General features: G+C 37.6%; 1 protein-coding gene and 1 pseudogene across 3 annotated transcripts in view; one reads left to right on the top strand and one right to left on the bottom strand.

Moving 5' to 3' along the window:
• The window catches only part of COL4A5 (collagen type IV alpha 5 chain), a 218,174-nt gene that overhangs the window by 106,088 nt on the left and 93,627 nt on the right, over positions 1-18,459 (bottom strand). For all 3 annotated transcript variants that reach the window (XM_027089424.1, XM_027089423.1, XM_027089425.1), the window contains exons 2-6: positions 16,138-16,197; positions 9,886-9,975; positions 3,066-3,110; positions 527-571; positions 379-441 (exon numbers count right to left, since the gene is read on the bottom strand). In XM_027089424.1, coding sequence (XP_026945225.1) covers positions 379-441; positions 527-571; positions 3,066-3,110; positions 9,886-9,975; positions 16,138-16,197 — 303 coding nt within the window. The remainder of the gene's footprint in view (positions 1-378; positions 442-526; positions 572-3,065; positions 3,111-9,885; positions 9,976-16,137; positions 16,198-18,459) is intronic.
• On the top strand, positions 9,022-9,340 carry LOC113610919 (60S ribosomal protein L39 pseudogene; annotated as a pseudogene).

Here is an 18,459-nt window from a genome sequence, read left to right as displayed (position 1 = left end):
AACTGTACCTAGTTGTTTAAAAAAGACAAAGCTAATGAATGACATTCACAAGTATTACTCTTAACAACCGATACAATATTTGAAACATATATATCCTAATTCCTTTTTAACTCTCATCTTACTTTACACTAAAGTCAAAAAAAAAAGGATTTGGTAAATAATCTTCAACCCAATGCAATATCCCAGCTAATTACACAAGCTTCAAGAATTACTGATGTTTCAATATATTGAAAATGTTAACTGAGAACATATCCTATGTCTGTCCTAGACGTGAAGCTACTATATCTCTTCTTTGACATTCTTCATATTGATTCCTTGAAATTTTTAAGTCTATTATTATCAAGCATATTGCTTAAGATTAAGTCAAAGAAACCTCACCTTGGTTCCATTGCATCCAGGGATACCTTGAGGTCCTGGGGCCCCATCATGGCCTGGCATTCCCTTTGAAAGGGGATATAACACATGTATAATATTTCTTAGATTACTTTTTAAGGGATTTTAAAATAAGAAGCCAAATCCTACTTACAGGAAGACCTGGTGTCCCTGGAAATCCAGGAAGTCCAGGAGGACCCTATAAAAGAAATAAATTCCTTGAATCAAATAATAATCAGTAACAATAAAATAATATCCTACCTAAGGGAATTATGAGAATTACATTTAGAATAGCAATGGACAAAATGTGTTTCATTGATTATTACCACTCGTTCTTTTAAACACTATAGAAAAAAACTCCTATATGTGTTTAAAAATCTCTTTTATAGAAAACTATAGAAAAAAACTCCTATTTGAGGGAGCATTGCCTTTATTGCACTTAGTAGGAGCAGGCAAATTAGTGGATGAAAGGTCTTTTCTAAAAGACAAAGTGATTCTCCCAGGTTTGTGATGAATATTGAATTCAGCAGGGTATGGGTATGTGGCAAATATATCTGCCCCTGAGAACATCAATGTGATCACCCACAAAATTCTTTAATCAAATTCCCCTGTCAGGATTGGCAAAAATACAAGTTTGACAAAACTCTCTGTAGGTGAGGCTATGGGGGAAAGGTACTCTCATACAACTGCTAATGGGATTTAAACACCATGGAGAGAAATTTGGAAATACCTAACAAAATTACACATGTATTTATTTACTCTTCGAAGAAATTCATTTCTAAGAATCTATCCCAAAGGCACACAAGAAATTATGAAACAAAATATGAAATTCAAGGTTACTGACTGAAGCATTATTATAGCTAAAGTCTAGAAATGGCCGTATAACCATATTAAATAGGGACATGACTAAATAAATAGGGATATGACTAAATAAATTATGGTACATCCGCATAATATAAAACTATGCAGCTGTTAAAAAGAATGAGCAAAATCTCTGTACATTGAAATATGTAGTGATCTCCAGGATATAATGGTAAGCAAAAGAAACAAAGTGTAAGTAGTGTATATAATACACTAACTTTTTATAGCAAGGGTAGTGATACTAAACAATGAAAAGATAAACAGAAAATAATAAAAATGATTACCTCTGGGGGAAGGCGGAAAGAGAATAGGGAGATGGAAGGAAGGATAGGTAGCATCTCTGACTATACCTTGTCTTATAGAACAATGTAAATGTTTTAAATAATGAAAAATTAGAAAGCGGTAAAAAGGAAATTGTTAAAACTTGAAAGCAAACTGGGACCAATGAACCTAATGTACAGCAAGTTGTGGACAGTAACCATACAGAGAAGAGAATTACTTCAAGTGTCTTTAAAACATGATATTTTGACTGAAATTAGTCAATTCAAAGGGGAAAAGAAGAACAGCAAAGAAATAATTAGTGGCATTTAAGAATTCTATTATTAGTATTAAAATTGAAATGGTTGTTTTATTTGCATATTGTTATTTTGAAGCTATTTAGTTTCAACAGTGCTTAGAACATAGTTAATGGTAGCTATAGCTATTAAGAGATATGATTATTATGAAGCGCTTTAATAGTATACTGATATTCAGTTACTACAAAAAAACATAGATACATGTCTGCTAAAATAAACTAAGAGTTTTGAGTTTCCTCCTTGCTTTTCCAGTGCCCTACCCACACCAGTCATAAGCAGCACGTAAGGCAAGCTACATGTTGTTAAGACGTAGATAGCAAACAGACTGTTTTAAATATTTATATAAAATGTGTACATCTACTAAATTTCTGGAGATCCAGAAGATCAGAATGTTTGTCTTTGTAACACATAGCCACCACCTATATATTTTATATTCAAATTCAGGGACCTTGTCAATCCATGACAACAGAATTTCAGAGCTAAAAGGGACCTTGGAGATTGTGTTGTTTGACTCTCTTCAATTTAACAAATGAAGAAACTGAGGCTCAAAAAGTTAAATATGATTTTCCAAAAGCCAGTACTATTTTTAAACATCACCGTTTCCTCCCAAATCTAAAACACACTGAAAAGTATATATCAACCTAAAAGCTTTTCAGAAAAATTACACTAAATGTGCACTTCAATTTTGAGACACATCCTGATTTCCAGAACATTAAAACTTGAAAAATCATACATCTTAGAACTGAGGCAATATTGTATTCTTCCAAAAATAGTTATTCTTTAACCTAACGGTTTAAACTAGTGCTTCACAAACTTGTTCTCTTCAAGATACACAAATAAAATTATAATATTTGTATGTAGGACCCGGGGAGGGTACACAGCCTGATGTGATCGATCAGCCCTCTGAACCCAGAGGACTGAGATGATCGCACTGGTTGGGAAGTTCTGCTTTAAATCACCTGTATGATATATATTTTTAATAAATTGAAAAATTGTTGTAATTCAACACTTTCTATTTCTTAACCAAAAGTCTTCTTTCATTAGTTTAAACAGACATCTGGATATATAAAGGTAACTATCAAAATACTAGAGAAAGGCTAATTGTAGACATATACAAACTCTTAAATTTAACTTTTTAAAGGCTTCAGTTTTCTTTCTGCATTTCAATATGAGTCTTTTCTAGTTGCCTCATAACACTTCATTTGCTTCTTCTCTATTTTGACCAACAAAGCATTTGATACAGCAAATATCACTTACTCTGATCCCTTTTGGTCCTGGTGGCCCTGGAATTCCATCACTACCCTGAAAAATACAACATATTTAGTTATTTTTCCTTCAAAAATAGCCCTCAAATAACTAATTTTAGACTGTAAACTGAGACACATTTTTGTGAACCTTTGTGAAAGTTAGTGAGACACTTACATGCCCAAGGAAGAAGCATGTATTATTGAGACTGAAAGCACTGAGGTAAGTCAGATGCTAAAAGAAACGCCTTTATTTACTGAGAAGAAAACTGTTAACATGTAGAAGAAACTTTATACCTGTAAAGTTAATTATGAAGCATGCAAGAAAAGAAAGATGAAATAGTAGTATAGATATTCCCCAAATCATTTATGCATAAACAAAATAAGAGCTGAAAATCTGGGTAGTTTCTATATTGTGTCAATCTGCTTGCATCATCTCTGGGCCTAAATATGAGCTGTTCTTGAGTTTGCTGTTTTAAACCTTTGCTATGTTTTATAAGACACTTTCTACTGGCAGAGCTAAGAAAGAAAAAGAAAACCACAGACTTTCCTTTCAAGCTTCTGCTATAGACTCCATGCAAAAGAGGCTGCCCACATGTTTGTTAATCTATTTACCCATTTCTAGTTACAACCGCATTGCTGAGAATTTAGTCTTGCCTCACTAAGTTTTACTATGTAGTTTCTTTTAAAAATGGAATAAAGAAAACCTAATTCTGCTCCAATAGGCAGGAATTTCAGTGGAACATACAGCTAGTAGGCCACCATCTGAGCCTTTAGATAGTTTTTATTAAACTGGGACATCTTGCTTTATACAAGTGGCTTTCAAACTACTCTACTTACAACCCTAGAATTTCCCCTGGAGGTTCCTTTATGCCTATGCCACCCTCCTTCAATCACTGAAGCTCTGTTTTTATCTGTTTTATTTGGGGCTTCCATGAAAAGTTTTATTTGAAGAAAAGGTTACCTGATGTATTAGTTCCTTATGCTCCTCTTACAAATTACCACAAACTTAGTGGCCTAAAATAATACAATCTTACAGTTCTGGAAGTCAGAGGTATGAAGGGTCTCAGTGGCAGAGCTATGTACTTTCTGGAGATTCTATGGAGAGAATTCATTTACTTTTGTTTTCCAGCTTCCAGAGCTACCAGCATCCCTCTGCTCATGGCCCTCTTCTATGTTCAAAGTCAGTGATGGCTGAATGAATCTTTCTAACATTGCACCACTCTGACACTGACTCTTCTGCCTCCCTCTTCAACATTGAAAGGACCCTTATGATTATACTGGGCCCACCCAGATCATCCAGAATAATTACCCTAGTTTAAAACCAGCTGACTAGCTAGCAGCTTTAATTCCACCTGCAATCTTAATTTTGCTTACCTGTGTAACCTAACATATTCACAGGTTCTGGGGATTAGGTTATGGACATCTTTAGGAGGTGGGCATTATTCTGCCTACCACACCTTGCTTTAAAACAAGGTTAATAATCTACTCTTTTCACAAAAGATGCATCTCTAAGGAAATTAAAGTAAATCTAATTCTATTTTAAAACTAGAAAATTGTTTGTTCAATGAATCTTTTTGTGTCTTCCCACTAAAGGTGAAAATAAGACAAGGATGCCTTAAAACTATACTGGTCATACTAACCAACGTGGCTAAATAAGAGAGAGAAATTAGAGGTATAAAAATTGGAAAGAATGAGGTAAAACATATTATTTGCAAATAATACGATTGTATGCATGGAAAACCCAAGATAGTTAAATGAAAAACTATAATCAATAAGATAATTCAGTAAGGTAACTGTATATAAAATTAATATGAAGAATTAATAGCTTTCTTATATACCAACAACTACCAGTTAGAAAACATAATGGAAGAAAATGTGCAATTTACAATAGCAGAAAAAGATAAAATATTTAGCAATGAACTGAGCAAGAAATGTATAAGATTCATAAGAAGAAAATTTTAAAACACTTCTGAAGTTCAAAAAGGAAGACTGGAACAAATGGAAAGGCATTCCATGTTCCTGGATAATAGGATTCAACATTAAAAAAGTCAATTATCAACAATTTAGTTACATTGAGAAAAATTCTGAAGAAAAAAAAAAGATCAATGAGGGGACACTAGTACTGGCAGATATAAAAATATAGCATAAGATGTCAATAATTAAAATAGTTTGGTTCTGATATTTGAATAACCAGACCATTGGAAGAGTATGAAAAGTTGAGAAACAGGTCATATATTCATGTGAATTTGGTATATAATGAAAGTGGCATTGCAAATCAGTGGGGAAAATTACATTGGGACACACTTGTGAGGACATCTGGAAAAAAAAGTGGAACTTACATCACAAACCATACCAGGATGAATTGAAATCAATAAAACATTCACATGAAAAAAGTGAAACTATTAATATACTGGAAGAAAATATGGGAGAATTATTTTATACTCTTACAGTGGGGAAGGCATTTAATATTCAAAACCCAAATGCCACAAAAGACCTCTGATAAACAAAACACACACACACACACACAAAACACACACACACAGACACATAAATATACACATACACATGCACACACCCATCGAAGACAAATGACAAACTGGTGGGATATAATTGTAACTCACAACACAGATAAAGGGCAATCTCCCTAAAATATAAATAGCTCGGTGAAATATGAAAACACCAACAATCCAGTAGAAAAATGGGCAAATGGTATAAATAGACAGTTCACAGAAATGAAAAGATGCTCAATCTTATTTTTAATGAGAAGTGCAAACTAAAAGTACATTGAGAGGCTATTTTTCATCTAACAGATTGGCAAGAATCCAAGTTTCATAATAGGATTGGGTGAAGCTACAGGGAAATTGATCTTCTTGTACATTGCTGAACCAAGGATAAATCATACAACTTCTTGGGTGGCAATTTGGCGATATCCACAAAAAATATATAAATACATGTATGCTCTGATCCAGCAAAATCACTTCTAGTAATCTTAGAGATAATCCCTTATTGGGGAAAGAAAATCTATTTAAATTGTACATCATAGCAGCACTGTTTGTGGTAGCAAAAAATTGAAAACCACCTAAATGATCATCAATAGGGAACTGGCTTAATGAGTTATGGTTTATACACACAATATAATATAATGCAGTTATAAAAAACGAGGAGGTTCCATGTATACTGATATGGGATATCTACAATGTATACCAAGTGAAAAACAAAGGTCAAACAATGTGTTGGATACCATTTTATAAACAAAGGGAGGTAAAAGTGTGTATGTGTGTATATGCATGTATGTGCATGTATATATTTGTATCTGCACACATATTCATAAAAAATTCTTGGGCATATTCACAAGAAAATAACATAAGTGGATGCCCATTGGGAATATGTAGAACTCAGTGGCTAATGGACACAGTGGAAAGGAGATTTTTTTCATTGTATACCCTTTTTATGTTAATTTATTTTGAACAAAATGAATATATTATCTATTGAAAATCAATTAAATTTTATTTTTAAGAATAAAGAAATCCTTTGGCAATCTTTATATATACACTCCTATATATATTTGTTTTATATATATTTACTTTCATATATGAGTATACAGATTAAAGAATAATCCTACAAAATTTTTGACTTGGTATGTATGTTAACACATACACATATGCCCGAATACCCAATCACATAAAAAGTATAAATTCAGCTATGTTGGGGAGCATGAAGTCATACTGAAGATAGAAGCAGAAAGTGCTTCTAATTCAAAATCCCCAAAGTTTAGAAAGCAGTCAAACCTCCTCCTTTTATGGATATAGAAATGGAATCACAGCAAAAGACTGGATTGCTTTCTAAATTTAAACTGCATACAACCACACATTTAAAAATTATCATACTATTGTACAATAGTCCCAGTTAATGCTAAACTATTTCAAAAAATCTGATGTAGTTAGCTTTTATTTAGTTATTTATTTATTTTTTTGCGGTAAACGGGCCTCTCACTGCTGTGGTCTCTCCCGTTGAGGAGCACAGGCTCCAGACGCGCAGGCTCAGCGGCCATGGCTCACGGGCCCAGCCGCTCCGCGGCATGTGGGATCTTCCTGGATCGGGGCACGAACCCGTGTCCCCTGCATCGGCAGGCGGACTCTCAACCACTGCGCCACCAGGGAAGCTCTTTTTAATCTGACCTAAATCTTTATTAGACTTGCCACCTCTCACTGAGCATAGTGTGCAAGAAACTCAGCCCCAAATCCCAGGTAAACTCAGATACAAGAAATGTAACTTTATTTTTCTATGGTTCAACTTAATTTCTATTTCAAAGCACCCATTTCACTAAGATGGCTGAAACTTAACCTCAGTTAATTGGACTTCCCACCTCATTTTCACAAGCCTGTGCCTAAGCTATGGAGGGCTTAAGCAGTTCTGAGACGTTGAGGGGTGGGACAGTCTAGTCCAAGCTGGAATCCATTGAGATGTCCCATGCCAGCAGTCTACATGGACTGCTGCTGAGTTAGTGCTCAATTCTACCCACTTGACTCTTTCAGATCCTTCTGCTATTTCTGGGTGCACAAGAATTCTGCTATTTTGCACCTCATTGGACATAGGAAATTCTGTTGTATGGCCCATCTACTTAAATTTTATGCAGTCATTTAGAGTCTTGCCTTTTCCTCAGTGTAAAGTTCTACTCAGGAAATTTAGCACATGTCCCTTCTGCTCTTGAATCTAATAAAACTTCCTTGGTGTACTGCCACCTCCTCAGAGATCATGCTCAAGCCTATTCCCACAATCTATGCTATGGTATAGTTAAGTGTTAAAAAGTATTTGTGCGTTTAAATTAATTTTCCCCCTTTACTCAGAGGACTACTTGATGAGTATCCATTTGATTTCCTTAATGCTCTAATGACACGATGTACCACTATTCCATGAAATAAAATTAGGAAAAAAGGGTTTCTAAACCACTATTATTTTCCAGGAAAATGAACAGAACTGGCCCTTTCATATATCAGTTCATCAGTCAAAGAGCCATTAAAAAAAAAAAACAGAAGCTTTTCCCAATCTTAAAATTCACTATTATCTCTTCACATCCTATATCTTAACATGCATATAAGATGCTATCCTTGCTCGTGGTATAGGAGAAACTGCCCACACAGCAGTCAATGGGGAAAAGTATTCCCAACTGACAGGATAACAGCACCTTTGGATCTATGAGCCTGGGTACAGGAGAGGGAGAGTGTAAGGATATATTGTCTCCTTCTTTCTCTCCCACAGAATAGCCTGTGTGACTTCCACCTCACCAAATTCATTGATACACCCGTCTCAGATAGCTGCCGCCACTGTAAATTTGACAAACTGCTAGACATGTCTCTCACCACCCAACCCCATCTATTCCTGGCTTGGTAATGTTTGGAGCTTATGGTTACACTCACTCCTCCAGGCAGGCCTGATTGTCCTGCTTGGAATAATTTTGATCATGACCATGATCCACTGGAGCCTCAGATTAACTACCTATTTTTTGACATAACTCCTCAAGGCCCGACCCATTCAGGTCCATGTTGGAGTAACCTATGTTTCTCATTTGGGTCCTGAAAAATCAGGAAATGGAATCGAGGAATCTGGCTCCTGGCCAAAGACCAATGTGTGATTTTTCAGGCCCAACCATATGGTAAGCCTCATAGAGAAAAGCTGCCCATCCCACACCAGAATTAGTGCACAGCCAATGCATGTCAGTCTCTGAAGGGAATTGTAGTAAAGGAGTCAATCCCCCTGGCTGGTCATGCTCTTATGCATATCTGCACTGAAAGGTGAAGACGTCTTCATTCAAAGAGGGGGAACCTTGAGGACATTTTTTCTGTACTCTGACTCAGTAGTTCTCCACTCCTAGCCCTTCCCCCCTCCCTTCTTTCATCCCGCTGTCAGGTATACTAAAAAACAGCAGTTTTGCTCTTTTCTCTTGTCCTCCATTCTATCTGCGGCTGGATTTGATCATCGCCATGTCTTCTCACAAGACTTTCAGGATCAAGCGATTTCTGGCCAAGAAACAAAAGCAGAATCATCCCATTCCCCAATGGATTCGAATGAAAACTGGTAATAAAATCAGGTACAACTCTAAGAGAAGACATTGGAGAAGAACCAAGCTGGGTCTATAATGAGCCTCACATATGAATTCACACACATTATCAGAACATCACTAGTGTCTGGAACAGCTGCCTGTGTTTGATGCTCTCTCCTCTTGAGCTTTCCTCATCACTGCTCACTGTGTAGCTCTGTAATAAACATGTGAACCTTTTGTTGGAAACAACAACAACAAAAAAAACAAAACAGCAGTTTTTTGCTCCAAGCTCCCTGAGCAGTGAAACAATTCCCTGTGTCTGTGCTTATCCATTTCACCCTCACTGGCACTGTTCCATGAGGAATAATGGAAGAGTGGGGGAGTCCACGCTTTCTCTGGTTTATGTTTTGCTTATACACACTGTCACGGTTAAGTGACTAAAGCCTTGACTGTTACTTTCATGTTGGCTTGTTGTCTTAATCAGTACTCTGACACCTGGCAGTTAAGCTCTCTCCAGCTCAGCTGAGCTCCTGACAGGACTTAATTTTTGTTAAGGATCCCAATGACCACACACAATTAACAGCTTCCAAAAGCATTTGAATACAGCAGTAATATTCAGCTTTTTTAAAAAAACAACAACAATGAAGTATAGATTCTTGGCCATTCTATTGTTTTATTTAAATATTAGTTTCTGGCTATAATTCAGTAACTTTTTAATTGATTTGACACCTGTCCCACATTAAGATGGCTTAATTCCTTTAGTATTACTGGTTGGTAATTTGGCACGTACCTTTTGTCCCCGAGGCCCTGGCGGCCCTTCTGGACCTGGAAATCCAGGCAAACCTGGATGGCCTTCCAAACCTGGAAATCCTCTCTCCCCCTGCAATTGAACAAGAATGAAAGATAAAGTCATTTGTGAATTTTCAAGCACAAACATCGTTGAGATTCAAAAACATCAAATGACTATCTAGAGAAGACTAAATTAATTTAATTATGCTAAGTTCAGAGTGTCCACTAACATGGAGAAACCTGTAAGATAGGAGTGGAAAGATACAAATCACTCTGAATTTATATCGTATTTGGTAATGTAATCTCTTGCTTTCTCGTAAAAGTAAAAAGCTTATCAGAAATGAAGTTTATATATACTGACATCAAGAATTTAACAGGGAAGATGGCAATAAATCCAGGAAAACAGGAATGAAGGGGTTACATGAAATAAGTATGGTGCAGGGATGAAGAAGTGCAAAAGGAAAACATCAGAGAAGATTTCAGGTTTGCTGTGGAGTACAGAGTTGCAGGATTATTCAGAATGGAAATTCATTTGCTGATTAGCGATGAGTTAGCTAGAAAAAGGCTCTATAACATCAAAATTTTTATATTTTTCTCTGACTGTAAAATCAATACAAAAAGGAATCAATGTTTGTTGTAGAGGAAAAGAAAAAACCACCAGCAATTGTGACTCAAGTCCCAGTTCTGACCACAGCACTTATCAACACCAGCACAGGAGGGCTGTCTACCTACTAGTGAGGGTCTACTAGGTCTACATCTTATCACCATCTATCAGGAAAGGCTGCCTGATGTGCATATCTATACAACCAGATAGGTGGGTGTTGCAGGGCGACCATGTATACTAATATACCATTAGATAGACACATTAGGGTTAGTTAACTTGCATACAGTCAATTTATATTAAGAGTGTGAACCCTAACATCTCTAGGGGATCCAGTCACAGAAAGCAAATTCATCACTGTTAAGTTTAAGAACCCTAAGGGCTCACAGCTCCGTGGCATGTGCTTCCAACTGCAGTGCTGCAAGCAGTTCCTCTACTTTCCTAAGGCTTGAAGGTGGAGTCTCCGGCCAGAGGCTCTGGACCTTGTTCTGGGAACCCTCTTCTCCCCAGATCCTATCCACAGTGACAACCTAGGCAGCACCTGAGAAAGAGAAAGCATCCATATCTACAAGGCAACTGACTAATGGGCCATTAGAAGCACTTACCCTTGGAGGTTAAGGTACAATAGACTTTCATTCATAACCCCAGTATGTGTGTGTATCTGTGTGTGTCTGTGTGTGTGTGGCAACAGGGGGTAAATACTAAGTTTAGCCTAGATAGCTTAGATGATCTTGTATAGAATAACTTCTTATGTTGAAGCATCCTACAATAAATATAAGCCCTTTGAAAAGGCTACTTCTGATCAGTTTTCACTTATTACTTCAAAGCAAATGAAGCAAATGTTAGCCAGTTAAAGGTAGACCTAAACATTCCTGTAGCTTTGACAATAATTATTATTGACATATTACAGCATTTTCTCTCTATTTTCTATAAATATATCTCTTTATTGTTTTAATTGCTCATAGAATTATGATAATTTAGTATCCATCAATCTCAATGTCATTATTTTGAAGGAAATAGAACAAGAGAAGAAAAATAAAAGATTCAAAAATTTTAGAGCTGGATTGGCTCAAATCATTACATAGCCCATATTGGCAGAGCAGGTAGTAGAAATCTGACCACAAGTGCCAGACCACAAGTAAGCTAGAAGGAAAAAGACAATCTAGTTCGAGTATATTTCCATAAGTGGAAAACACAGCTACGTTTTGGGATCTCCGCTAGTATTTAAAGCATATCTCTGCCAAAACTCGAGAATAATGCTTGAAGAGAGCTATATTTTCTCAGAAGCAAAACTGCTACCCAGGCTATAGATATGAGAGGAATACACTAGAAACTGAAAGTAGAGAGTGCTAAAAAGCTTAACTGTGCTGGGATTATTAAAAACCATATACCTATACCAGATACTTGTCCTGAAATCTCACACTATAGTCAAACGACGCTGTAGTCCTATCTAGCTGACAGAGCAATATTATACCACAGAAGATAGAAGGGCAATTACTGGAAAGTAGCAAAAAGAATTGCAATAGCAATCCCCAGCCTTTGAAAGGTAGAAAGTTTCCTGCAGTAGAAACTATAGAAGGCTTCCATGAGGAGAGGGTGCCAGGAGGGTCCTCTACCTAATTCCTAATACAGATGGCAGGGAAGGCTGACATTTGTTATGTGCCTACCCTTTGCTACTGGTTGTCAGGCAATTATTTAATCCTTACAGCTACCTAGATTTTACTGTAATTTTCTAACACTCACTAACACAGAAAATGGTGTAGAACATCTATTTCTGAAGGTCAAACTTTAAAAAAACCTGGTTTATGCTGCCTGCCCATATTTGAATAAAAAATCAGTCTTATTTTTCTTTATGGAATAATATTCTTCTCCCCCTGCCTGTCCTTTAAATATTGGTATTTCTCTGGAGGCCCTTTTTGACCCTTTCTCCCCCTTTCCCTGGGAAATCTCAAACATCAACACATTTTTCCCTAAAAACTGGGCTCACAGGGCCAACTATCTTAAACATCTCTACTTGAATATCACACAGATGTTAAAAAAGAAAAAGAAACAGGCTGGGACCTGGGACCCTTTGCTACAGTGTTGCAATGCTTGCACCTGGACACAGCTCTCCTGGAAAAACAACACACAAAGAAACTATATGGGACTAAAAATAACTGCACGCATGTGCAGTTGGGGCAAATTCTGGACCCAAAAAGATACAAAAGATCAAAAAACCCAACTGCCACTTTTGAAGAGCCTGGAGCAAAAACAGGGTGTCAGGAGCAAAAGCAGGGTACTGAGCATGCCCCCTGCACACACCACCACCAAAGGGGTGGGCAAAACACCTAAGCCACCCCTCTGGCCCGATCCCTGGATGCACCCCTACCCCTGCTGCAGCAGGGGCCTCAGTAAAGCCTTGCCTTAAGAAAAAAAAAAATCCATGATGTATTTTCGTAAATGCTTTCTTTGCATCTGCTGAGATAGTTACATGGTAGGCTTATTTATGTTTAAAATTTGTATTTAGGGGGCTTCCCTGGTGGTGCAGTGGTTGAGACTCCGCCTGCCGATGCAGGGGACGCGGGTTCGTGCCCCAGTACGGGAAGATCCCACGTGCCGCGGAGCGGCTAGGCCCGCGAGCCATGGCCGCTGAGCCTGCGCGTCCGGAGCCTGTGCTCCACAACGGGAGAGGCCACGACAGTGAGAGGCCCGCGTACCGCAAAAAAAAAAAAAAATTGTATTTAGTCTTTTAATATGGTGAATTATAATTTTGGTTTTCAAATGTTAAACCAACCATGCATTCCTTGCATAAACCCCACTTGGTAAGAACACATTATCCACTTTATATGCCATTGGATCTGATTTGCTAAAATTCTGTTCTTCATTTCTGCATCTATGTTAATGAGCTATAGTTTAATGATTTTTAAAATTTTATCTTTGTCCGGCTTGGGTATTAGGGCATATTTGTTTCATAAAATTAGTTGGACATCAGCCCGAATGCTTCCTGTAAGGAACGGCACCAAGAAACGGAGAAGAGCTTAAACAAGCTTTATTTGGGAATGCTCCCGGGCGAGGTTCACTGGTCCGAGAGAAAGGGGCCAGAGAAGTCGCGCCCGGGCGAGGGTTTGGGCAGCATTTATAGAGGAAGAAGGGAAAGGGGTGTGGTGAATCCGGGAGGGCGCAGGTTATTCCTTATTTGGTGGTCTTTCCGGGTATCGTGGCAATATCTGGTGCCGGTCGCATCAGTCTTGGGACCGTTAGTCCCGCCCCTCGAAAGGCGGGAAGGCTGGGCCGGGTGGAAAGTCCCCAGGTCAGTTCCTGGAACTGGGTGGTCCGGAAAGTCTCCAGGTCAGTTTCTGGAACTGGGTGGTCCAGAAAGTTTCGGTCTGATGCAACCTGTGAGTCTGATTGCGTTCCCTTGCCTCGGGCCAGTTGGCCTTACACTTCCATTTTCTAAGTTTATGCAAGATTGATATTGTCTCTTACATAAATGTTTCACATAATTCATCAGTGAAAACTTCTGGACTGGAATTTTTATGTGTGTGTGGGAAGAGTATGATAATTCAATTTCCTTAGTAGATATAGGGCTAGTCATATTTTGCTTCATTTAGTTACTTAGTTTTAGGTAACGTGTATTTCTCAAGTTATTTGTCCATCTTTCTTCAGTGTTCTTCATTCTGCTGTTAAAAGCCCACCTGGTAAACTGTTCTTTCTTATATTTTGCTTTTCAAATCTAGATTTCCCTCCTTTTTATTTCACAATTTCCAATGCTCTGTTGCGATTCTCTATCTGTTCACTCATTATTCACAGAGTTCCCTTTAAATCAACAAATATATTTATCCTATCTGCTTTAAATCTCTGTCTAAGAATTCTAACATCTGTGTTATTTCAGAGTTAGTTTTCATTGATTGGTCTTTTTCTTGACCATGGGTCGCTTTTACTTGTTACTTCACGTCTAGTAAGTTTTAATTGCATAGTGGACATTGTAGTTATTAATATGTACACATACTGGATTGTTTTATATTGTCTAAAAAGTATTGAACTTTTGTTTTAGGAAATAGCTAACTCAGCTGAACTAACACTTAAAACTCTGTTTTCCTTTCAATGGACAGCAGTTAAGTCTATGTTCACTTACTGCAGGCTTCCAGCTGTTCCTTCTTGCTGGGTTGCATGAATCCTCCCCTATACATATAAAGTCCAGGGTCCAACCATTTGGGCTGCATTTACAAGCAGATTTTTGGTCTCTCCATTCTGTGACTCCCTCCATTCCAGCATATCTCCCATCATTTTCCAGCCATTCTGGCATCCTCAATTCTGTCCTGGAATTCTCAAGCCACTGAGACTTTGTTTTTCTGTCTGGGTTCTTGCCATCCTTTGCCCTGCAGACTGAAGCGCCCACCCAGGAGAAAAGGCACATAAGTGCAAACTTGCCCACTGTACTTCCCTTCTTTAAAAGACTCCTCTCTACTTTTTTCCTACTTTGGCCACTCTCCTGTACTATTAAATAGTTGTTATATTTTGTCCAGAGTGTTTACTTCTTATCTTAAGGAGAGTTAATCTGATAAAAGTCATTCCGCTAATATCAGAAATGAATCCCTCTTGGTGTTTTTACTGCTACAGAAAGTAGCTTTACTATAAAACTATTCCCCTCAAGCTAATGTTATTCAAATAAGCGTTCTGTATAACACTCTTCAATTATCATTAATAGGTGTTCCCTTAGAAGGAAGCAAAGTGGGTTAAATGGTTAAATAGAGCTTGGAAATACAGCACTGCAAAACAAACAAATAGATTTCTTTACTCCAGGACTTTTAAACACCTTTAGTATGCTAGTGTACCTTTCTATATGCCTAAATGGAATATGCTCTTGAGATATTATCCCAAACTTTTTCATATATCATTAGTAATATTCAATAATTCATTCAAAAATATTCACTGAGCCCCAAAGAGTGAAGACTAGGGTATGATCACCTTCCTCCTAGTACAATTCCCTTTTGGCCACAATTCACTATCCCTTTTTAATCTTCTGTTTTCAATGTCAGTCACTGATTCATAGTGGCTAGGTTTATGTTATTTAATCATCACCAATACTTACTTTGTAATCATCATATCTATATAATAGGGATGCTGTTGTGGTTAAAGTGAGATGAAAACAGAGATAGACCATCCTTAACTTAAATGGATTAGATAAAAATACATGAAACACATGAAATTGTATGGTAACTAGCACAGATTAGTAGCCTGATAAATGTTTGGTTCCTTAAGAATTTTGCATTCTTTTGCCTATTAAGTCATTGACTGCAACAAGCTTCATCAGAGGTTGGCAGACTACAGCTCTCAGGCCAAATTCAGTCAGATCTCTGTTTTGTATAGTACAAGAGCCAATAATGTTTTTACACTATTAAAGGGCTACTTTTAAAAAAGGAGAAAATTATGTGACAGAGACCTTATGTGCCTCACAAAGGCTAAATTATTTACCATATGTATTTTTACAGAAAGTGTTTGCTGATCTCTGAGATACAGTCTAATCCTTAAAGCAATCTAAAATAAGCAGTAGAGTAAAATTCATTTTATTTAATTAGATGCTGAGGTACAAGCCCTGTTTTTTTAAAAAAAAAATTAAAATCACGATTTTATTGGTTTTCCAAGTTTTTTAAGGCTCATCTCATATCTTACCTTTTCTCCTTTTATACCACTACAGTCACACTTTGATCCTGGAGAACACCCATAGCAAGCCTATAAGGAAGAGAAAAGGGGAGGAAAATCATTAAATATGAACCTGAAAACCAGACTCTGACTTATAGCTCAAATGAATTCAATAATCCAAACTTGTAAAACAACTACCAGAAAAACATCCGAAAGGATATATACAAAATTGCAAACAATGGTTACCTCTGGGGGACCTTTCATCTTTTATTGTATACATTTCTGTTTGAACTTTTCAAAATGAGCAAATACTTATAATTTTAATCTCCCATTGCGGAGCACAGGCTCCGAACACGCAGGCCCAGCGGCCATGGCTCACGGGCCCAGCCGCTCTGCGGCATGTGGGCTCCTCCCGGACCGGGGCACAAACCCGTGTCCCCTGCATCGGCAGGCGGACTCTCCACCACTGCGCCACCAGGGAAGCCCGAAAAATGTCTTTTTATAAATGAAAAAGAAATCCATACAACTTCCCTGTAATATGATTTTCAGCTCTAAGGAACTCATTTTCTCTCCTCACATCACTTATAAGAAATTACCTCTCAATCTATATTAGCAAAGACCTCGGCAACTAGCCAAAGATGCCTGCCACTTAAAGTCCCTTGCTCTTCTGCATTCATGAGCATGAAATACATACTGTCTTTTACCACCTTTCTTTTCTTTGCTTCCACTATTTCATCACTAGTAGCTCAGTCTCTAATAGCTCCAAGCTTTACCACAAAAGTTGTTCCCACAGCCTAGGTGTCCTAAATAGCCACTCGTAACAACTTCATTCACTCATATGAGGAATTGAGGTACTAGAGCCAGAAAAATATACTCCTCCAAAATAAGAACCTGTAGGACAAGAAGACAATAGATGATGTCTGCCATCCAGAACTATCCTTTACTCTGGCATGAAGCTGAACTGCTTAGAAAAATAGTAATTAGTTTAACATATGTAGATAGCTCAGCATTTATGTACAATAAGGGGTTACGCTTCTCATCAAATAAGAGAAATTTTTATGTGATGTAAATACCAAATAATGTTTATCAATGTTCAGCCATGGGAGACTATGAATTAAAATGTACGATAGCCTCCGTCCCATCATTCCGCGCTTTCCTTTACTCCAATCACTACCAGTGTACCTTCCCCAATCCTTAACAAACTACTAACCTTGTCCTTCCGGTTAGAAATCCTAACCCACTCAGCTGCAACTCGAAGTCACCCTCATACTGAAACTCCTTTTCCTGATTATAACAGCAAACTACAGGGGCTTGATGTTGGGGGAAATTTCTCATGCACATTGCAAAAGACTGTTCCAATAACAGATGTGAACTTGACATTTCTAATTGAAACAGTTATATAGCCACTATTTATTATACATGGGTGATTAGGTTATATACTGTGCTTTTAGTACTATATGCCAACTACATTAAGAGTTAAATAGACTTATTTTTATTTTTTTAACATCTTTATTGGAGTATAATTGATTTACAAAGGTGTTAGTTTCTGCTTTATAACAAAGTGAATCAGCTATACATATACCTGTATCCCCATATCTCCTCCCTCTTGCATCTCCCTTCCACCCTCCCTATCCCACCCCTCTAGGTGGACACAAAGCACTGAGCTGATCTCCCTGTGCCATGCGGCTGTTTCCCACCAGCTATTTTACATTTCGTAGTGTATATATGTCCATGCCACTCTCATACTTTGTCCTAGCTTACACGTCACCCTCCCCGTGTCCTCAAGTTCATTCTCTATGTCTGCGTCTTTATTCCTGTCCTACCCCTAGGTTCTTCAGAACCTTTTTTTTTTTTTTTTTAGATTCCATATATAGTGTTAGCATACAGTATTTGTTTTTCTCTTTCTGACTTACTTCACTCTGTATGACAGTCTCTAGGTCCATCCACCTCACTACAAATAACTCAATTTTGTTTCTTTTTATGGCTGAGAAATATTCCATGGTATATATGTGCCACATCTTCTTTATCCATTCATCTGTCGATGGGCACTTAGGTTTCTTCCATGTCCTGGCTATTGTAAAAAGAGCTGGAATGCACATTGTGGTACATGACACTTTTTGAATTATGGTTTTCTCAGGGTATACGCCTAGTAGTGGGATTGCTGGGTTGTATGGAAGTTCTATTTTTAAGGAACCTCCTTACTGTTCTCCATAGTGGCTGTATCAATTTACATTCCCACCAACAGTGCAAGAGGATTCCCTTTTCTCCACACCCTCTCCAGCATTTATTGTTTGTAGATTTTTTGATGATGGCCATTATGACCAGTGTGAGGTGATACCTCATTGTAGTTTT

Source organism: Aethalodelphis obliquidens, unplaced genomic scaffold (assembly GCF_003676395.1).
Source record: "Aethalodelphis obliquidens isolate GAN/ISIS:26980383/991018 unplaced genomic scaffold, ASM367639v1 scaffold66, whole genome shotgun sequence".
NCBI lineage: Eukaryota > Metazoa > Chordata > Mammalia > Artiodactyla > Delphinidae > Aethalodelphis > Aethalodelphis obliquidens.
Note: the sequence above shows the minus strand (reverse complement) of the source record. Positions and strands in the feature narration are given on the sequence as shown.